We start from the raw sequence: 23,176 nt of genomic DNA on the forward strand, positions 1-23,176 counted from the left end.
GAGACCAAGTGTGCTTAGCACTATCTATGACAAAGATAAGGAATTATTTTGTTTTTAAAACGAAAAAGCTCCCCAAGATGTGAGGTCGAACACTTGAGGTTTGGTCTGTAAGCAAATCACACTGGATTAAATAGACAGCAACTTAAGAGTTAGTCATTCTGCTTCCTGACAGAGCTGGACTGGGGGTTTGTGCAATGGCTCCATACAAAATAGCGAAAGGCAACTTCAGTGTCTGTCACCTTCTATGTGGTACAGCCTGCAGAGGGGCAAGAAGGTTTCTGCAGTTCAACATAATCCTGAATGCATACTTAACTTCCTTAGTTAAAAAAAAAAAAAAACCAACAACAACAAACACCTCCCTTCTAGCCCCAGAGAAGGGGGAACCCAACAAGCATTAAAGCACAAGAATATTTCTAGTGTACTTTAACACTGTCAGCCACACTGGCAAAGGTATCAAAAGACCTGGCATTTCTATTAAGACATGATAGGATAAATGCAAGGACACTCCAAACTAAACGTTAAAGCTTTTTAAACCAGTTTTCTTTGGTATCTACATCTTTCAGGCTATTAGGTTTTTACAGCCCAAGCTGAATATCATTCTTGGACTGAATAATACAAGACAAGCGTGGATATCTGTCACAACTGTAGGTAACTCCCAAGAAGTGAGGCATGTATACAAGCAGAACTTGACAAAGTTGAAGGTAAACTAGTTTTCTCTCATACCCATATTTTGGAGTGGCTACAGCAATTTAATGACAGACATCTGTATAAAGATTATCCTTTAAAGACTATTTTAAACTATGTTATCCTAAGATTAAGCCTAACTGAAACACATTGCTTTGAAGAGCTTGCTTCCTTGAGGCTTTGGCTTAAAGACAGCACAGTTATTTTATCTCACTGAAGTTAGGTGTTCTTTCCTCACCCTTCTTTCAAAAGAGGTTATGCCATCTCATGAATCTGTCCATTTCTTTCTGGTCCTTTAGTTTAAGCCTCCTCTATGGCAGCCATCTGTCTGCACACATCGTGGGGATTTCTACAAAGGCCAGAAAGTTAACACTCCTCAGAGGGGAAAAGCAGCAAGAAGGAAAGTGCACCTTGTGATTTCTCACAAGCTTGTAAAGAGCCGTTCAATCTCAGGTCACTTTTGTGCATGGTGGCTGGCAGAGATGAACCCTTTTCTTGAAGGATGGTTAAGGCTTTTTGGACTTTCTGGTAACAACCACATTGACGTTTCAGACATGATCTCTTGCAAGCAGTAAGGTAAATCCCATGGCATTTCCAAGCTTAAGAGTACTGATACATGCATTTTTCCATTGCAGAGACATGGAAAAGCCCTCTGTTCCCTACTTTAACCACTGCTGATTGCCACCAAAGGCCTTATGCAGAGCATGAAGCAACAGCTAAACTGGAAAGTGAGACATTGAAGAATAGACAAAAATACTTCCAGGGACTCAGAAAGTCACATTTTGCTAGAGAGATCGCTATTCTCCCCAGACGTTTCTGCTTCTCCAAAAAGCTATTTTTATATCCCTGAAAAGGCCAACTTCCTCCTGCCTCCAAGCTTTAAAGGATCATATACGTTTATTTTACACAAAATTCTTTGGTACTGCCCTGGAAAAAAACACAGTGAGGTTTCATCTTGACGCAGTTTGCCTTATGCTGGTACTGGTAACTTTTCACTAGGATCTGTAGCAAGAGTTACATGGAGCTACAACTCCACCCGACCTTAAAAACTACAGCAGACCTTCCTGAATTTTTCAGTCCAGCTCTTTGGGGAAGCCAGATGAAAAAAAAACCACAAAAAACAAACCCCAAAAACTTTTGTCATTGACAGTTACTGCAATCCTCTTTAAACACACACAAAAAACTTGCTGACTTCTCCAAAACACACCCTGAATCTCCAAAGCTATGCCGATTTCTTACTTTTGGAAAAAGGTATCACTTCTGTTCTAGCAAATCCAAACATCATTCTCTTAAAGTCTTTCTATAGGGAGGGGCCAAAAAAAAAAAAAAACCTAGTCGTTTAACAAGAAATTAAATCAAAAGGGTTTGATTTTCCCTGCTTCAATGCTCCTTGCATCCTCTTCTGCTACCCAGATTAAGTGTAATGATAAAATACACAGTAACTTTTAACTCACTTAAGCTTTCAGGTAAAAAGGGTAAAAAAAAAAAAAAAAAAAGAACTACTAACTGATGGGGTACATTAAAGGAAGCCTTGCTTTTCTCCTAAACTTTACAACAACTGCACCAAACCATTAAAATGAACAATTTGGTTTAAACTTAAAGAATTTTTGTGCATTTTCTTCAGCTTCAATTTGTGCTGTCGGATTACTGTGTTTCAGAAAAATACACACAGAAATGCCAAAACCCAGTAATACTACAAACTTGCTCTTCCCAGTGAGTGAATCCCACTCACTGTCACAAAATGTTCCAAGTCATCTGGGAGCAAGATGCTGCGCTCACCGATAAATCAAACACACTGAGGTATAAAAAGGAGAACAGGATAAAGTTCTCTGCTGCAGCAGCAATCAAACAAAACAAAAGTGTCCCCGTCCCCGTCACCCCCCCCCCCCCCAAGAACTGCAATATGGTCATGAACACAAATTCTCTACAAACACCTACTACCATTTTCTCCATTAAAAAAGTTACATAGAGCCTTTTTTGGCTTTGTCTACAGAACCCGCCACACAAACCACCTAATGTGCACAGCAACACTTGTTTGTGCATGAAACCCCATTGGGGGTTGAAAAAAAGAGGTAAAACATTCTGAACTGTGAGTGTGTGGGGATGGGGACAAGGGCAAGAAACCAGGGAGGGAAGGGAGGACAATGAGGTAGATAGAATTTAAACTTTACAGGCTCACTCCCTGCACAAAAGATAAGTACATTCATCTGTAAAAAAAATTAAAGATGAGGTAGGTTTGAATTAACGTTGTATTTCTTTTCATTTTTTCTTAGAAGAATTTCCCTGAGACAGTTTCTTCCTAATTCAAACACCGATTAGAAGATGAGAATTCGATTGTTTCCAAAATCGACCACAACAATCATGCCATCAGGGGTGACAGCTATACCTGAAGGACGGTCCATCTGACCAAAGCCACTTCCCTGAGTACCAAACTTGCATAAAAAGCTGCCATTTGACTCAAATATCTGCACCCGGTGGTTCCTGGAGTCAGCCACGATGATGCGCCCCTCTTGATCCACTGCCACTCCCTGTGGGCGCAGAAACTGGCCATTCCCAGTGCCCTCCGAGCCCAGGAAGCGTGCCGACTGGCAGTCCGGATGGATGACCAGAAGGCGATGGTTGTTGAAGTCTGTTACTACCAAGTGGCCCTCGTGATTGAAAGTCACACCTCGGGGGGAATCAAAGTGCTTCCAGAGTGCCCCTTCAAAGCCATACTTGTTCAGAAACACACCATCCGGCCCGAATAGCTGAACACGATGGTTCCTTGTATCAGAGACCAGGATCTTGCCCTCTGCGTTGACAGCCACATCCCATGGGTAATTGAATTGCCCATTCTTTGTTCCTTTTTCCCCAAACTTCAGAATGAACTGCCCCTCGAACGTGAAGATCTGGATGCGATGATTGTCCTTGTCAGCTACAATGATGCGACGCGAGATGTCGCAGGCCACACCGGCAGGGCGATCGAACTGCCCCGGCCGGGAGCCCAGTGTGCCAAACTTGTGGTGGAAGGTCCCACATGGTTTGAACACTTGGACACGGTTATTACTCCGGTCAGCAACAATGATGTAGCCTTCTTTGTCTACGCTAACTCCCCAGGGGCGGCAGAGCTTGCCATCGCTGTCTCCCTCACTGCCAAAGGAGAGCCCCGGCAGTCCAATGCCGATGTAGCTGCGCCCAGATTTCACCACAACTTTGAAAGGGCTGCTCTCAATGTGTTGGTTGCACATCATCACGGACACCAGGTGCTCCCCCTCCAGCTGTGGACGGTAGCTGACCAGGTAGGTTCCATTCTGCTGGTCACTGACATCTGCCCCAAAGAGGTTTCCATCTGGGCCCATCACTACCACAGAGATCATGTCACCTCCTGAGAGGCGAGGCTCACCATCGTGGTCATAGCCTATCACTGTGAAAGAGGCCACTTTGCCCTGCAGTGCACGCTTGAGGCCTTCCCCAGTGGCTTTGGTCAGAGGAGCAAAAGCCCCACTGCTGACAAATCCCATTGATTTAATGGCCATATACAGTGCCTGGTCAGGGGGAGTGAACATGATCCTGTCATCTTCCTGTGGCTGGAGAAGGCCTCTCACATTCTTCAGTTCCTGTACCTGAGCCAGCATGCGGTCCCGAGCCAGGAGAATATCCATAGTACGGCCTTCCTCCAGGACCTGCTGAACAGCACTAATGGTGTTGTCCAACTTATTTAGGTTCTGACGTAACTTCTCGACTTGCAAGTAGAGGGACTTAGCCTTGACTTGACGAATCTTTTCCACCTTACAGGGGACAAGGAGGGAGAGAAAAGCACATTTACACCAGGAAAGACAACCCATAATGCAAACATTCCATAATGTCACCCTTCTACATAAAAACTGGTTGTGCAGTTGTTTCAGTGTTGTGACACACAACTGCAGGACAGGACTCTAAAAGCCATGCTGCAGACAAGCAGAAATAAGGGAAAGGTATTATTTATCCAAATTCAGGATTAATCTCTCCCACCCTCCAGCCCACATCATGCATTCTTACTCTGCATGATCTGCTGGAGTGCCATTTGAAAGAAAGTCACCTGCTTACTAACAGTGTTTTGCTTCCCCAAATGCTATTCTAATCACAAGGTACTTGACAGATCATCCAAAGGTACATTTTACTTAGACTCCAGGGGGGACAAGCAGGCTCTCAAGGAAGAGCAGAGACTGAAGACTTCTCTAACCAGAACTGAGGCCAATTTCAGAAGGTAGGCTGCTATCACATAAAGCTAAGGATATGAGTCAGCATCAGCTACTGCACAGGGGCTCTTGCCATTCCCCTGTCAGGGCTGTGTTCATGTGACTGGACAATACCAGACATATCTCCAGAGATTTGTGGGGTCTAATCAGTTTAATATTTTACTGCAAATTGGGGCAGTTATGCTGAGCTAGTGCTTTATAACAGTACACTTTATAATGTCATTTCAAATGACAGAAGGCCACTACCAGTCCCTGCCTGGGGGGTCTGAAGCCGAACCAAAAATGGTTTGCTTATAACTATTTTATATAGGCCTGTGTATATCTTCACTTGTGAAAAACCACTTTAGACCATCTGGCAAAGACACCTGCTGTGTAAAACTAACCAAATATGAAATTGCTTTATTGTTACAAAAATACTTTTCCTGCTTGGCTGCAGTACAATACCAGAAATGTGTTTTAAGGAGGGACGGCTCACTGATGACTGCTTGGTTATACACTGACTAGATAACAAATGTACAAACATGCTATTTCACTTCGGGTTAAGGCATGCATCAGAATGCAAAATAAAAAGGAAACAAATGCTTTCTCCAACACATTTCCAAAAGAGATTTAATCTTAAATCACAACTTAATCTGGCCTCATCTTTGGTACTCAAAACTATTCACTAACACGCTTCACATGAAGGCTTAATACACTCAGCTGTTTTTGCTAGAATGGTTTATCACCACAACCAAGTTTCCTTCTTAATGTTTTATATAAACTGAAGAGAACTTGCTCTCAGTGCAGATATTCCACTAAAGTGGATTTATGCAGCCTCTCAAGATACAAACTGCACAGGGGCAGCTCTTCCTTTTCACTAGGAATACCTCAAGAGATAGCTGCCAAGCTTCCTGGGGAAGGCTAACAGTGGAAAGTGAACTCATGTCCCTCAATCTAAGTACCTCAGAAAAAGCAGCATTAGAAGTACAGTAACTATAAAAAGTACAGTTTTTACCTTGCCACTGGCACCTACAATAAAGCACTCCTGGCTGGAGAGGGACACTGCTTTGAGAATAGTTTTTTAGGTGTGGGAACAATGGAAGTCTTGCAGAATTTCTATCAGTCTTTCTAAAAAGGACTCAGCACATAAGAGCTTGACTCCTTTCCTTTGTTTATGAGAAGTGGATCATTAAGAAAACCCATATACTAGTTCTACAGCAACATTAAAGAGGTTTTAAAGACACTCTTTAAATAATGTGTTTAAAGGTGATGTCTTCTCTCTCAGGTCAGTACCAAGATATGAGGCAGAGGGAGTGCCAACACTGCTTGTGGGACTGAGCATACAGCAGTCCTTATACAGCCAGTTTCTCAGATAAGAAATATCTACAGCACAAAACCAACCAAGGCCAGAATCCAGCATCCTACCTACAGCAAAATGAGCTCAGAGTAAACCACAGTGTTTCAATTCACTGTTCCTTTGGAGGAATCTAGCCATGCACTAGTTAAAAAACATGCTTTCAATTTTGAGAAGGTACATGTCAGCAGTTCACATAACAAATGTAAGGTGCCTACCTTCCAGAGCAGTTCACACTCCCGCTCTTCCAAGGCCTTCTTATGTCTAGTAGTCACTACTTTGACTTCAGACTGTACCACCTTCGCTTTCATCTCAACCTGCTCTGCCACAGCCTGGGCCTGCTCAATACTCAGCTGGGAGGGAAGAAAAAAAAAAAACAACAAACAAACAAACAAAAAAAACCACAAACAAAAACAAACAAAAAACAACAAAAAACAAACACAAAACAAACAAAAAAAGAAAGTTAGGGCTCAAGAAACCAATCAGAAATGCATCAGAAGCCAGACTGCTTACATTTCACTGTCCTTCAGGTGAAGGCATGAAGTGACAACTCTCATTTTTTTACCACACCTTTACCTATTTCATACACCAGAGCTTGAAAACAATTAATACCGCTATACATACACCCATATGAAGACAGGCTGAGAAAGTTGGGGCTGTTCAGCCTGGAGAAGAGAAGGCTGCGTGGAGACCTCATAGCAGCCTTCCAGTATCTGAAGGGGGCCTATAGGGATGCTGGGGACAGACTCTTCATTAGGGACTGTAGTGATAGGACAAGGGGCAATGGGTTAAAGGGGGGTTGGAACTAGATGATCTTAAAGTCCTTTCCAATCCTAACTATTCTGTGATTCTATTACATGGAGTTTACACCTTCACTGTACCATGCACCAACACCACAGGACTAAACTCCCTGTGCAATTCCAGCAAGCAGCTAGTACGAACTCAAACAGGAGACTTAGACAGAAATTTATACTCCCGTTTTCCCCACACAGAGAACCCAGTTTGTTTTCTCCCTCAAAATGATTCAGAACATTGCTATCTGATGGTTCTGCTTCTACTAAGAAATGACACTGTAAAAAAGTGACTGTGTTCTCCATGCATCTGAGCTTCACAGAAATACGCCTAGAAGAATGTGAAGTGAATCAACTTCAAAAGAAAAAAACCCCAAAGATTAGATAGCTATCATTAAACAGCACTCAGTTTTTCACACTGTATTGGTTTAAGCACAGCTGGCAACTCAGAACCAGGCAGCCATTAGTTCACACCCCGCCCTTCCACCCCCCCACCGGGAGAATGTAACTCCCACGGGTTGAGATAAGAACAGCTCAGTAACTAAGGTATAACACAAATAACTACTGCTACCACCAATAATAATAATGATGATAAGGGAAATAACAAGGGAAGAGAATACAACCGCTCACCACGCGCCGACCAATACCCAGTCTGACCGAGCAGTGATCTAGCCCTTCTGGATAAACTGCCCCCAGTTTATATAATGGGCATGACATGCTGTGGTATGGAATACCTCTTTGGCTAGTTTGGGTCAGGTGTCCCGTCTCTGCTTCCTCCCAGCTTTCCCTCCTCCCTGGCAGAGCATGAAACTCAGACTTAAACATTACTGAGCAACAACTAAAAACATCAGTGTTATCAGCACTATTCCCAGGCTGAAAGTCAAAACCACGGCACTGCACCAGCTACTAAGAAGGAGAAAAATGATTGCTGCTGCTGAACCCAGGACACACACCTTGGACAGAGACCAAATTCCCTCCAATATAGCTCAGTAATGTTAGTATTTTAAAAACATTCCATAGTAGTATTCCACAAATACACAGAATGCATCTGGAAGGAACAAGTCTCATTTCTCCCCTCATATGAAAAAATATTTCCTTGCAAAAATCCTTTCCAAACTGTTCTCAGTTTCAGAAAACATTACACAAACAGCCATGAAAATAAGCTTGGATATTAGTTTTTAAAGACAACATTTTAGATAGACTTTTTACCACCTTTCCCTCACTCTCACACAAGGAGCCACTCCACGACACAAACTGTTTCAGACTAGGCAGACCAGAGAATGCTCTTGCAGAAAGCACCTCCGATCTTTAGAAATGCAGGCTTGATAAAGTTGGCAAAAGTAATTTAAAGGCTGTAAAACATCCTCAGTTTAATTCCGTGTATGAGTATGTATTGAAGCTGATGCAACAATCTATGAGCTACTCAATGTGATCCAGCTTCATCTAGAAAGTCAGATGGGATTTTTGTTATCTTTCATGGTATTTTCAAAGTCTGATCTGACAAGTTCAACAGCATCTAGATTATGCCAACGAGAACACCAAAACCCCAAAGTGCACTGTTACTTGGACATTTTAGTTACTTGGACATTTAGTTATTCTGAACTAATTTGAGTTAAATGTATTTTTCCAGGTCACGTAGGAATAAAGAACTAAAAGAAAAGGAAGACTATCTGGGTCAGGTGACTAGCATCTGGAGACAAGATAAGGACAACCCTGAAAAAAATAAGACAAGGCAAAGTTTCTGATCTTAAATCCAAAGAATTCTCTTGCAAACTGGCAGAAGAAAATAGGAGTGCTACTTGAGAGCCCCTCTGCAGCACAGGGCTAAGTAAAAGGAGCATGCCTTTTAGCTGTTCCTCCTTTGTGCAACTCACAGGTCACTACATTTTTAACAGGGAATGTCTTCAAAATCATGGACAGCCTAAATATCCCACATCCCACTGGAGGAATATGTGACCTGCCTTCACACAAAGCTTCTGGCAGACAAATTTAACTCAATGCTTCAAGTTGACAGAAAGTGAAAAATCTCATTAAAACAATTAGCAAAGCAGAAACGAAGTCACAGTTGGCCACAGATCAAGGCTTCATAAAAGCCAGGAAGTCTCAGTCCTAGCAAGAAGAGTCCACATGTAGGAATACTGCACCTCTATCAACTCTGCTTTGCCATTCAAATATAGAACCTACTGCAGGGAAAAGGTATGTATTTCTTCCAGTACAGACCTGGATTCTTGTTAACTACAGCAAAACACTCTTCCTCCTCTTGCAAAGAGAAATAGGTAGAAGTGAACCATAGGGAACCATGCTATCCAGTCATATTCCAATTCTAGCAAGCATGTCTGTGAAAGCAGAAAGGTCTTTATTTGCTTATTTGAGCTTTTTATACAGCACTGAACATTAAATAGCTAAAAGCAATCTCAGTTCTTCACTAAAATCAGAGTCCACCTTTCAGGAACTCCACAGCAGGAGACGTATTAATTCCCTGGGGATGGTGTGATCCTTCAGCCATAGGAACCAGTTATGGTAGGGTAAGTCACTACACTTAATAATGCAAAGTTGTGATCAACAACTCCTACCATCATCTCAATTTATTTTTACTTGCCCGACACTGAATAGCTTAGTATTTTGGGCATCCTTCACTGATCTAAGGCAGGATGTTCAGGATATTCGTAAAGCTTTGGCAAAATTCACATGATCCTGCACTCTTCCAAAACAGGCTAAAAGAGCCTGAACAGCATCAAAGGCACAGCAGCAGGCAGTGGTATGATGATGGGGCACAGCGGTAGGCAAGTTACCTATCTGAAGCAAAAGCCAAGAGCTTTCAGTACAACTTTAGGGAGCCTTCTTTACATGGAAATCCCTTGTTCTTTTTGATTGCTGTAAGATATTCACAGCTTCATCATGATAACTCTCTCCAGCTGTTCTGCAGGCATTTCCTGTGCAGAACTTGTCTCTTTTTAAAGAAAAGCAGCTTTTACAATACACACTCCTCATGCTATGTCATCATTATTCCAGTGCTAGTGAATGAGATAAGCAAGTTCACACATTTGGGAAACAGAAGACAAGGCCTGTGTTTAGCAAAGAACTGGGCTACTGAATTTGAGGTGAAGAACAATTATTGCTTCCTGATGTTGGCCAATTACAGTAAGTTGACTTCTGCAGCCATACCTGTTTCACTTGTGACTTCTCAGGGGCCCAAATCCCATTTTATTAGTGATGTCACCAGTATCTTGTGTTAAAAAAACAAAAGGACTTTGCAACATGTTTTGTAAAGTTTAGGGTTGAAACCAGTACTTTCAGTTCCTCAGAGTAAACTTTAAGTAACAGTGTTTGTGCAGGTGGTATGTTCCAGAGGGCCCTAACAAATGGAAACCTTGCATCTAGAGCTTCCTAAGGGGCAGAAAAGCTTGTTTCCCATGCAGGAAAGCAATGCAGATATCCATCACTAGTAGCTGCAACCAACACGTTTCTGAATGTCTTCCTCTTCTCTATAGACCTACCCAAATAGCAACAAACAATATTCAGAACACACACTTTAGCAGCAGAGGACAGAGGCATGAGGTATTAACTGTGCTTTCATGTTTCAAAGCATTTAATGAGGGTTATTAAACGTGCATGTCTAAGTTTTTATTCTCTGGACATTTCATACAAACACCTTTGTTAACACCTCAAGGAGGCTATTCCTGTAATTCATACAGTATTTTACATCTTATTAGACCTAGCTCTGTATAAACATAACCATACGTAAAGGGTCATTGGCACTCAGTGCCTACACACAGCATGCTAAACTAAACACTCCTAGGACAAAAACTAGTAACAAGCTTGCTCCCATGGCTCCGACATGGCAACTGATGCTACAACACTAAACTATGAAGAAGCCATCTACAAGAGCCAGTAGCAGCTAAGCAGTATCATAGAACATGGCTGCACTTACGGATATCTGGGCTGACTACAGAACAGCCCAAATTGGGATTTGCCATTTTGTACAACAGCAGGTTTCAGCCATTTTCCACATCTTCCATCTTCTACTGGTCATTAGGAACTGGAGCTTCAAGTTAGCAGAAAAGCTTTTCACAATTTAGTCTTAAATATTGGAATATTTAAACATGGTGTTCTAGAAATATCAGTACTCCATGTTTTCACTAGTGCTGCTTTTTTAAATGAAAAATTATGACTGGGAGCACATAACACTCCAGGAGAAAGAAACATTACAAAGCATGTGTTCTGACAGCCTACAAACTATAGAGCTATCATGAAGGTTCTGATGCCCTCACTGCAGGGCTTCCATAGTTCAATACCCAAATTAAATCAGTATGTCCAGTTATGTCAACACAGCACACAGCTACTTAACAGAGCCTATTAATCCAGATGTTGAGGCATGGTTACACCAATTCAGTTTAGCAAGTTATCCATTTGAAAAAATTGCAGCAACAACATGCCACTGTGGCAATGCCATGAGATATGTAAAGGCTGCTTATGGGAACTGTATTGCAACTCATCAATGCCAGCTCTGTTAAAAACATCTTTAAGATTCTTTATCTAAACACTGGGGAATGTGGCATCATTTTTCAGGCATTAATTCCAGTATTCAAGTTTGCTGCTCTCAAGTTTTCTAATGAAGGTGCCAAGTGTCTGGAGAGAAAGTTCAAACTTGAAAGTGAAGTTTGTTTTCTTCAGATGAATCCTTCAGTATTTCAGGGGTGAATGGACCACAGGTAATGGCTAAAGAACTGTAAATGCATACTTGCCTACCTCACTATGGAGAATTTAGACTTAAAGGAATTTAAGAGGAAGTTAATCCTCATTAGAGGAAAAAACCTTTGAGATGAATATTCTCTGACAAACACCTCTCTAGCTTTTAAAAGCACACAAACGACAAAAAAGCTTAAGGAAACCTTTCCATATCTCTCAAGTAAGCCCTCTTCCACCAGATGGAAGGTGCTCCATCCCTAACTCGTTTGGTTTTTAGCTCCTTATGGTAACAAAGGCTTGTTTCAAGGACCTTTTCAAATTACTTATGACTGTTTCAGAGCAGGATAAAGCAACCAGAACATAATAGCCAGCATCAAGAACTGGATATAACCTTCTTAATGTTGTTATACTTAAAAATTAACTGCAAGATCATATACAAAGTACAGTTGCAGTAAATATACTAGGATTAACAGGCTTAGTTAACAGTGGCTTTGCAGCAATATTGGGGCAGCTATAGAACTCCATAGTAACTGGACCAATGTAAAGGTTTCAGGCCAAACACGTAAACCACTTAAACTCACTTGAAGAAAAATTCTCACATGAATAGAATTTAAAGAGAAGCTTTGATGAAGGGGAGGGCTAGAAGTTAACTCCTATCAAAAGCTGACAATCACTTTGATTTGTACTGTAAGAACAGACTTTTTGCCTACAGTTTTAGGCAGAACAATAGTATGGACAGCTGTAAGTGTCAAATCCATCTTTGCCAATAACCAGCTGCTTGTATGTTAAGCTATAGAACTCAAAAGACAACACAAAACAGTAACTAGAAGTACAAAGAAATTCAGGCTCTGTTGATACATATCCTGGATCCAGAAAGGCACAGACTCCATTTTGGTTTGTTTTGGACTCTCAAGCCTGAAAGCCTGACTTCAAAGCCAGGCACAAGGGTGCCTGAGCTAAACTCAATGTGACAACGCCAGGACGATCCCTTGTAGCACAGCTGTGTCATCCTTCTCCAGTACTGACCTCCCTTTAGCAGGGACCCATATGGCAACAGGGAAGCTTTCACTGAAGGGCAGAGGCTCAAGGCAACAGATCAGCTTCCGCCTCTGGTTGGCCAAGTTTCTTGCAGTAGCTCTCTACCCCTCTTTCCTAGAATATCCTGTATTTGCGAGGGAACAGGCACTGCCTTAATGGCTGACCTACTTTACCACCAGCTCCTAAGCCTTTCATGCTGTTAGATGAGAGCAGCACCCTCTATGTCCTGTGCACAACCAATGTCACTGCATTAAGTGTGGAAGCCTGCACTTCCAAGCATCCCAGCAAAAATGGCTAAAGGCTCATCCAGGAAAGAACGTTTTCCACTAAAACCACTTTTAAGACAACTGACATGAACAGATTAAACTGTATTTTAACATCTTCACCTGGAAATTGACCCTAAATGGGAAAAAGCACTCAATGCTTTACTGTTAATGCAAGTGCATTAGATTACATGCATATATATATATATATACACACATATACACACACAATTACACATGTATAGACGTATTTCAAGGACATGACATTTTGAAGAAGCAATCTATCTTTCATCATAAGAGATTTACATTCAGTTTGTGGCCCAGTCCTTGGAAAAAATTCCGAAAGAAGACAGCTAAGTGTGCACTTTCACGGGGTAAAACAAGGTAGCAGAGCAAGCTCCCCATATAGAAAGCCAGCAACCCTGCTTGCCCCAGTGCTATTAATCCAATGTCAGCTTTGGCTTGCACATCCTGCAAATCAATTCAAGCCTCTGAAAAGGCTAGGAAAGTATCCCAGTAAGGAGGATAGCTTTCCAGTGAAACAAGAAAGAGGGCCTACAAGCCATAAAGCTGGGTGTTCCTGCTCCATTCCCTGGCAACCATCAACAGGCCTTGGACCATTGCAATAGACCAGCCAGGAGGCTGACCCAGCCAAAAAGTAATCCCAAAGAAAGGTTATCCTTTTGGCTACATCAGCTCACCACGCAGCTGCACAAGTGCAAGTTCTTGTGTTAGGAACAAGCTTACAAACAGACGATCCAGGCCAGGATCAGTACAGCAGAGGGAAGCAGTGGAAGTGCTCCATTGCTGCAGAACTTCACTGATGTAAAAGGCAAGCCTCTCCCTTCAACTCCTTTGAAAAGTGAGGTTTGGACTTTTAGGAGTGACAGGCTACATCAGGCTTCCGTGGACCAAGAGGCTGAGATGTATCCCAGCTCACAGCTTGCCCTTTTTTTTGTGTCTGAAAAAAAAATCTTTCCTCCACAGCCACAGGAAGAGTTTAAATAAACAGTTCTTCCTAAAAACCTTCAACTTCAGTTAACCAGATACTCTCCCTGGCCAGCTGACTCACAGCTTGACTTCCTCCCTCCTGCACCTTTTCCCCTTTATTCACAACTACTTCTCCTCATCCAACCTCAACATCTCATGTCAAGACAGCTATTTCAGAGCCTATTAAAAAAGAGTTACTAATACAGCAGTAGGAATCAGTCCCACTAAGAAGTGTTACTACACCATATTACTTTCAATGCTCTCAGCGCTCCGTGTTCCTCATATTGCAGCTTGCCCTGGCATTAATTCTCCATTGACTGTTTCCCATCTTTAAGAAAAGCACTGAAGCCAAATCCTTTTAATATAGAGGCTAGCTAGAGCTTGTTTCAAATTTATGCTGGCATGCTGTCATCTCCCTAGGATAAATATATTGCTTCACAGCCCAAGAACAGGGAAAGCTCTGCTCCAGGAAAGCTTCCTTATGCAGCAGGCTCACTGCATCAGCCTTTCAGTCAGACACGTCTGCTTTTCACTGCATCACATGCTCTTCTATTTGTTGCTGTTACTACTTAGTAGAGCTGCCTTTAGCTGTAGTCTTCCTAATTCCTGCACATGCACGCACAGATTACCACCAACCTGCTCACTCACCACCCTTTTTCCAGACAGTGGTCCAGATTAAAAATCTCACTAAACTAATACAACTTAGTTCTTAAGCATGGTTCATTTTTCATAATCTTCACACAGGCTGCTTTATTAACACCTCCAAGATAGCCTCTTAACCTGGATGGGCTGTAGCTAGACCAGGGCAAAACTGCAGACTAAGTTCAATTGAGCTGCTTGTTTGAATTACATAAGCATAACCAGTACCACCCTCCTTCTACCTGTACTGTCATACATCAAGCAGCTCACCCCAGAGGCAGGAGCCTCTTACATGAAAGCCATAAGAAAACTGGAAGAGGAAGAATAAAGTAAGCCTAGTGTGAAGCAGGCAGGCACAAAAGCATTCATGCTATAGAAGCAGAGTGGTGCTCAATGATATTCTGCTAGTTTCTACTCCAAAAGACAGTCCCTTCTTAGAGGATTTAACCACATCAGTTAGATGATTAAGAGCTCTGGAGGTCAAAGGCAGTAAATAAATTACTAACAGACAAGCCCTTGTCTACGACAAGCTGGAGAAATTCAGAACACCAGTGAGGTATAATCCCTTCCTTCTTGCTCATTTTGGGGACACATGAAATGCTTCAGTATGGATGCTGCTGAAGAGCCTTATGATCCATTTAAAACGAATATTAGAGGAAGCTATGGTTTGCAGGATTCTGTTTTAAGCAGAGTTCTAAATTAGCCATCCAGGTTCAGAAATTTGGTGTTTGCTGTTCTGACGTAACAAGTTAAACACCACAAGCTAAAGGGAGACAGCAACAACAGTTTACTATCTAGACTGCCACAACACTTATGTCATTCCACAGGCACAAAGGCTTAAGGACAGAAGTTAGCTGCCTCTGTTTCACTGAACAAGCTACTTCCTCGTATACTAGAAATAAACAGTGGTGGGTGGACAACAAATTTGGTTTGGGTTTTGTGTTATTTGTACCATGCATGTACCAGGAAAGCAAACCCAACACAGAAAGCAAGTTTACTTCCTATTCATGGCATTCTACCAATGTTTACAAAAAAAAAAAAAAACCTTAGTTATATCACATTGAAGTGCTGAGTTTCAGAATTTCCAGCTTGAATCTACAGCATGAGGCTAACAAAGCTAGAAAGCAGTAGTGTGGAGTAAAACTTCCCACTAAGCTTTCTCAATCTTTATACAAGCAAAACTACTGCTAAGATTGTAATAGTTACTATGATGTATTACTCAGCAAAAGTAACTATCTGCATATCCCTGCAAGTTAGTTCTCTATGTAAATTTCTTATGTAGTTTGAAGCACTTCCTTCCAGTCCTTTGCATTATAAAACATAGCTGAGGTACAATGCAATAATAGGCAATTACAGTATGCATCTGTGTGTGTGCATGGAGTAATCTTTGTACAGAGGTAGCTCCAGATCCTCTGCAAAGGAAGGTTAGAAGTTTCACACTAATCCAACAGCCAATTAAGTATTTTCTATTTGGTGGCAACACTGAAGAGGTAACCAGAGCCACAGGTAGTTAACATGTTAGATGCTGTACAGGCATGAAAGACAGCTGAAAAGTCTCAGTCATAAAAACAAAGCTATACTTAGCGCTACTATACAAGATCAGAACTTTCTTCAAAATGCTTTACACAGCCATGTTTGTACAGAGCTTCATATTGTGATTTACATGACAGGATTATGCTGCAAGAATGCAAAACTCATAACAGCACTTTGTTTTCAGCTCCACAGCCACTTCTGTCAGAGATCTGAGAGAACAGAAGGGGTGAGAAGACTGACAGCAGAAGCAGAGAGCTTTTTGCCTTGACACCTTGCCTTGTAACAGACAAGCTGGGGGGGGGGGGGGGGGGGGGGGGGGGGGGGGGGGGGGGGGGGAGTATTCAAGTTGGGAGCATCTTACTTGAATAGCCTGTCGTCCTTGCTGAGCATCTGCCAGGAGCTGAATGGTGAGAGTCCTGGAATCCTGTAGGGCATCTTGGAGGTAGATAAAGCTGTGACCCACATGTCGTCCCATGGTACATTCCCGACATATGGGGACAGAACAGGTATCACAGTAGAAATGCAGTACCTATAAGGGAAAAACAAACAAACAAACAAACAAACATGAACTATATTACTATCTAATGAAATATTAAGGAGAAAACAGAGTCAGGGTGTAAGAAAGGCCAAGAGATCAACTATAAAAGGAGACAGAGGTAGTAGGCAAAGACTTTGGAATTCTCTCTCTACAGAGTAAGAGCTATCCTCCCCAGTAATCTCCAGATCATACTCTAACAGTTACATGGAAGTGTCATTGTTTTCTTTGCAATACAATACAAGGAAGAGTGTCCACATCAGCTCCTCTTAGGAGCGGAAGCCATCTGCCAACACTTGCAGATTGGAGATCTATAGCATCTATAGCAAGTTTCAGGTGAAGACTTTTCCTGCATACACAACCATCACATTCTCTTAAGTGGGTCATTTAACAACCAACACACTGGAGAATTTTAGATCCAGCACACCACCGCATAGAAGGGGGGGGGGGGGAGACGACAAATTGTGCATGCCAAAACCCATCCTTTATGTTTTCAAAATATGCAAATATCTTATTTGTTCAGGGCAGTAACAATATTAGGCAAGAGCCCTCCTGCCACTCCCAACAACAAAGCAAAAAAACCCTTTGCTATGACATAATGTTCCTATACTAGTGATACTCAGGAGATGCTAGAATTGGAAAGCAAGACTGGAACATTAGCATGGCTGTAGCTTTCAAATGCGCTGATAGACAACTGTGGGTAACCACTAAATCCCCATTCTATTCACAAAGCACTTAAAAAACCTGCATTCAAATCACAATGGAAGTCTGACACCAAGATGTTAGCCTAGGAAGCTGGATCCATTCAGCCATAACTGTTCCCATTCCGTCCAGTAGAGGGAAGCAGCACACAGAAATAGCGAAGCAGCACACAGAAACAGCGTCTTCGATGGAAGTGTTTTCTTAGAGGCAAGCTGAAACCAGCTATTTTCAAAGATGCAAGGAGTACAACACGTCAACACAAGAAAGCTTTACATCCCAAGTCCTGCTCTTCATTACATACACTATTTCAGTTAGAGTGGTATGTCAGAAAATCTGTATTGCCATGGAAGAGTCAAAACTCCACTACAAAATGGCAAACAATTTTTCCTGCTACAGTTTTTCCATCACCAGCTATTTGAAATCTACCTCACAGAAAGGAGCAAGAGCAGAACCAAGTTTGGGCAAGTGTTTGATATGCCTGTCTTCTCACAGCTGTCATCCAGCCACTCCCAATTCCAGCTGTTTGTGATATGGTGCATAACATCCCCCCTTTCCCTTCTCCCTCAAAAGCAAGGGGGAGGCTAGGACAGGTGATTCCCTCAGATTGCCTGTGCTGCAGAAAGTGACATGTTAAGCTCATATAAACACAACACCTGAAATGGTACATGGCTTAATTTCTCAAGGGATATGTGTGTGTTTGTTTGTGCATGCATGGGAAAAAGCTTTAGTAAAACTCAAGTTAAGTTTTGCTATAGGGAAACTGGAGCAAACTGTTTTGCTTCTGTTCAAGCAGCATCTAAGATCTTCCATCTTTTGTGAGCAGAAAGCTGCCTTGGCTCCGAAATACATTAGTCAAATGCATCATCTTCCTCAACTAGAGGGTTCCCTGTCTTTACACTGCAGTTGTCTAAATCTGTATACATGTTCACTTGTTCGTGCAGTTCTGTAATTTCGCTGTTGAAAATTACAGGGAATGCTTATTACATGTCACTGAATGACTCCACTTAAACAACTGGGAAGTTAAGAGAGAATGAAAACCAAGACAGGGTATGAAGTTAAGTCATATGAATCTGATATACTTTAAAAACATACAGCAGGGATTTGGGGCCTCAATCAAGCAGAAGCAGCTGAAAGGAAAGTGGTGACCATATGAACAGAAGTCCAGAAGGAAGTTAAACCTATTGTCAATCCTCCATTTTGGAGGATACCAGAAGCAAAAGTTCTGTAAGACACCACAGATCAGCCCTGTCACCCAGGCACTCCTGTGAAGTAACATCATCCAGTGCTAAAGGAGTCACCAGCTGTTCAAACCAAAGAGAAGCTTAGCTATTCAGCTGCCTCCTGCCACCCACCACAATGTGGTGGAAAACAGCAGTCATGAATTTAGAATGAAGAGAGACAAGAGCTATAATGTCATTTCAGAAATATGCCGCTTACATAGGACATATCAGGGGAAAGCCTTGGGTAGATACTACAGAGCCACTGATATTTGTTTCTTAGTAAACAAAATGATGAAAACAACACAGATTTAAATCTGAGAGCAAAAGAGTTAAACTTGGGTGAAAAAAAGTAGACAGTGATGGACTGACCTCCATCACTACACTGTTACTCAAAACAGTTACCCTTAAATGCACACAAGAGGAAGCACAAATGCATAATCCCTACTGCTCTCAGTGGGAAAGGGAGCTAGTCACCAGAAGTAAAAGAAGTAAAAGAGTCAGCCAGCTTCAAGATGAACTAGCAGCTCCCAGGAAACTCCTTTCTGGATACAAAGACTACAACAGAAACCTCAAACTTGGCAGAGGTACAAGGGGAATTTTCCTCTTGTGGTTGATTTTACATACTCGCTGTCAGAAGCGCCCAACAGGCTCCTGACATCAGCTCTACCCAGCAATGGGGCCACACTCCTATAGAACTAAACTGGAAAGAGCCCAGCTGTGCAGGGTGCAACAGCAAGGGGAGTTTATTTGTGCCAGCCGGGCTAACGGAGCTTGGAGCACAGCATCTAGCTTGCCTGTGCTTGCAACCACAACCAGGCATTTATTGTTAAAGCTCAAGCCTGCTCACACACCAGTCCCTAGGTCATGGCTACAAAGGTCACGCACTGCTAGATTAAGTTTCTATGCCTGTTTCTAAATAGAAGGGGGAGAAAATAATCCAAACGCACCCCCCACGCCAGGCCACCAACAAGCACCCCCTGCAAAAAATTCATACCAGCAGTATAAGCACAGTAATAAGGACAATACACGAGTATGTTTTCAATTCAGACTTCATGCACTGTGTGCCTAAAAGCAAAGCATTTTAGTTGTGTTGTTAATACAGCAAACATATTGCTCCTTCTATGCTCATTATATGACAAGTAACAAGGCTGGTCCTGAAATGTGCATGGGCAGTGGGAAGGAATAATAAAACACTAATTCTTCCATAACAGATACCATCTTAAAAACACCACAGTACTTTAAGGAGAGTCCTAACACTCCTCCTCCTCCCCCCTTATCTGAAGAGGCAGAGATGATAGTCAAAAAGATCCATCAAGCTGTAAATAATACTATTTTACCATTTTCCCAAGTGTACAAAAGATTGGTTTTAAGAAAAAAAACAAACATGCTGCTTTTTCCAAACTACACAAACATTCTGATAGGCAGAAAGGAAAGAGAGTAGAAAGCAGGCACGGATTACACCTTTCAAAAGAAATTCAGAATTGTGAAAACTTCATTTAGTGAATACATTCTTTTTGTAGTAATAAAGTAAAAATTCAACTGTTTTAAAGTAAAAATACAATTTTATTTTCTTTTTTGCTTTAAAGACAAGACAATTGTTTGGAAAGGTTTTTGTGGGCTTTCACTGGTTTTAATAAAAATAAAATTTGATCGTTTTGGTTGTTTGGTTTGTTTTTTTTTTTAATAATATAAATGTTTAAGATAAAAGCTGTTGCCCTTCCAATACCTATTCTGTTAAATGTCTATTAAGGGAAAAAAAGACTCGTAATCAATTTTAGTAGTAGTTTTTTTTGTTGTGTGTGATTAGTTTTGCGTGCATGTTTTGCTTTGCTTTAAAGAAACTGCTTCAGCACATTAATTAGTACTTTGGACTTTCCACCCAAATTAAATGAAAAGAGGAGTCAGAAGCAAGGGGGGAATTTAGTTTTAGAGACAGTTAAAAGTGATTTATTTTAAAATAAATCAGCTATGGGCTGATTATTTCCCAAACAGGAAATATTTCCTGAATTGGTGGCATACAATTTTAGACACAAAACAATAAAGGGAGCCTACTTCAATTTAAACAGAATCAGTGAACCATATTACAGGGCTATTCATCTTTTACAGCCACAGCAGCCCAAGAAATACAACAGCAAGGCCATAAATGTGATTGCTTCAGGAAAGGCTGTACAGTGCACCGTAAAAACATTTTACAACAGCAGGAATTCCTGGGTGTCGTTCTCCCTCTTTTTTGGTCCATCTGCTTTCAAAGGGGGCAGGGGGATGGGCGGAGATGCTGTTAAACGTCCCCAGGGACTGCACAGCAATCAATCATCATCTGATGAATGGCCACTAAAGTTAAACCCTGACCCCACTCCACAATTCCCACACCACTGCTCCTCCACTTACTGCTGACCAGCTTCCAGCGTGTCTCCCCCCCACCCCCCCCCCCCACCTTCCAGCCCTCACACCAAAATATCCCAAATACCAAGCCCAGACAAAAGCAATGGAATGTAGCAGGCACCATGACAGGGAAGAATTCAGCAGAAACAGCATCTAAGGAGGCTTAGCCTTAACCTGTGTTTAAACAATTTTTCTCTCACCAGTACTCTGGCGTTTTCTTCCCAGCTTGCAGACACTTGATTTCTCTCATATCAGAGCGTATTTAAGAGCATGTAAGCATGCAATTGTCAAAGCATGTGGAATCTAATCATTTAAGCATTTGTTTTCCGTCACATTTCAGTGTCTTGCAATGATTTTTATCTAATTTTTTTGTTTTTTTATCTTTAGTGTTAAGAATTTGCACAAGGTCATACCACATAAGGTTATATTATTTTAAAATACGAGTCTGATGCTTTAAAAGGCACCCTGTAATCAACAATTACAAAAAGTCTACAGACAAAACAGTAGCCTCTTGGTTTCTACTTCTGGAAAAGTTTCAGTATGGCATTTGTAAGTTAATTTAGTTTATGACCAAAAATAAAAGTATCATACTTACTACATACAATCTGAAGTTTTCCATAATTAAAGGTGTTTTATTATCTAGTTCCCTTGACAATAACTCAAACAACAGTGGCTTTGTTAGGTAATGTGTAAGGTTTAGTGTAAGCCTTGGAGGACTATCAATTTAGCATAAACTAATTTTCCAATGAGTTTTGGTTGTCTTCCCTCAGCACTGTGGTCTGGGGTTTTTTGCCCTTTCCCCTTCCCCCCCAAAAAAAGCTCCTTCCCTGCATCACCCACAGCAATTTTTAATTTGAACAGCATATAAATATACCACCCAGGATGACTGGCTAAAAGTTTGGTGCATGTAAGTGTTACAAGTTTTAAGTGGAGAGCACTAATATTTTTACTCTGTAGGAAGCTAGTCATTAGTTTCCATTTTAATAGCAATTTATGGCAATTACCTTGATTCATACCACAATCAGAGCAGCATTTTAAGAACCTTCACTTCTGCACTGATAACACTCTTTAATTTAAATGCTAAATATAAAGACTGAAGATATAAGCAAGTAGTGCGATACACATCAGAACTACAGGCTATTTGCCAGCATACCTGAAGCATTTTGCTTTCAGAGATACTTAAAACCCTAGTGTTTCTGTGTACCTATTAATCATCAAATTACCCTTGGAAACTGTATTTTGACTTAATGCTCTGGTGTAGAAGAGACTGGCTTAACACCAATTTTCTTTGCTGCATGTAATGGGAAACAATACACCAACTCCAGAAGGTCTCCACAGCAGACAAAAAGAGTTAATTCTCAAATTCAGGACAATATTCTACTAAAATTTCCACAAGAATACAGACACCTTGAATTACAGCCCTATACTACACAAGGCATACAATATATGCACAGAAAGTTGTAACAAGTGTGATTAGTTGAAGCCAGTTCGCTATTTATTACCTTCCTTTTCTACCTGGATGAACAGAGATATGGCTGGGTCCATTTATAAGTTCAAGATAATCATTCAGCACTTCTGTTTAGATTTCCCTAGCCCATCAAAATAACAGAAAGCCCAGCTAACAGATGATTAATACTCGTGTAAGTCCATTTTTAGGAAATAAAGCTGTAATTTCATGTGCATTTTTTTCCTAGCACCAGTGTTAACACCCTTCCCCAAATGCTCCAAGTGGGTTCTGCTCCTTGTTCCAGTTTCTCAGCCACACAGGTATCTCCTGGCCCAGCGTATGATGGGGAAGAAGCTCACTAATAAAACCCCCAATCTAACCATCATTGCTCCCAGTGTGAAACCACACACAGCTCAAGGCTATCATTTCATTCACTTAAACTGACAACCACTCTACAAGGAAGCCCTGTGCCTCTTGCCTTCCTCCTTTCCTCCCCTCTTAACTGCTCCTCCAGTCTCACAGAAGAAATTTGGGGATCTCTGCAGGCAGTGGAATATTAGTTTTTTAAATAAGCTATTTTCTATCAGCTGACTGTGGGATCAGAACTGCAGTAGACCCAGCACAAGGGAGGAAGAAGAACCCACAACTAAAGACATGGAGACATCTGATGACAAGTATATTAAATACCAGCTGAACCACAACACTAAGCCACA

At 41.5% G+C, this 23,176-nt stretch overlaps 1 protein-coding gene across 5 annotated transcripts in view; it reads right to left on the bottom strand.

Annotated features, from left to right (window-relative positions):
- The window catches only part of TRIM71 (tripartite motif containing 71), a 60,509-nt gene that overhangs the window by 3,537 nt on the left and 33,796 nt on the right, over window positions 1-23,176 (bottom strand). For 4 of the 5 annotated variants that reach the window (XM_062603521.1, XM_062603522.1, XM_062603520.1 and 1 more), the window contains 3 exons: window positions 16,539-16,706; window positions 6,453-6,587; window positions 356-4,451 (listed from right to left, as the gene is read on the bottom strand). In XM_062603521.1, coding sequence (XP_062459505.1) covers window positions 3,000-4,451; window positions 6,453-6,587; window positions 16,539-16,706 — 1,755 coding nt within the window. In that variant the 3' untranslated portion in view covers window positions 356-2,999. Of the gene's footprint in view, window positions 1-355; window positions 4,452-6,452; window positions 6,588-16,538; window positions 16,707-23,176 lie in introns of those variants that run through there. The other variant, XM_062603523.1, reaches the window with a different exon arrangement.

Source organism: Pezoporus occidentalis, unplaced genomic scaffold (assembly GCF_034315485.1).
Source record: "Pezoporus occidentalis ecotype Australia unplaced genomic scaffold, CSIRO_AGI_Poc_V1 ctg80, whole genome shotgun sequence".
Classification (NCBI taxonomy): Eukaryota; Metazoa; Chordata; class Aves; order Psittaciformes; family Psittacidae; genus Pezoporus; species Pezoporus occidentalis.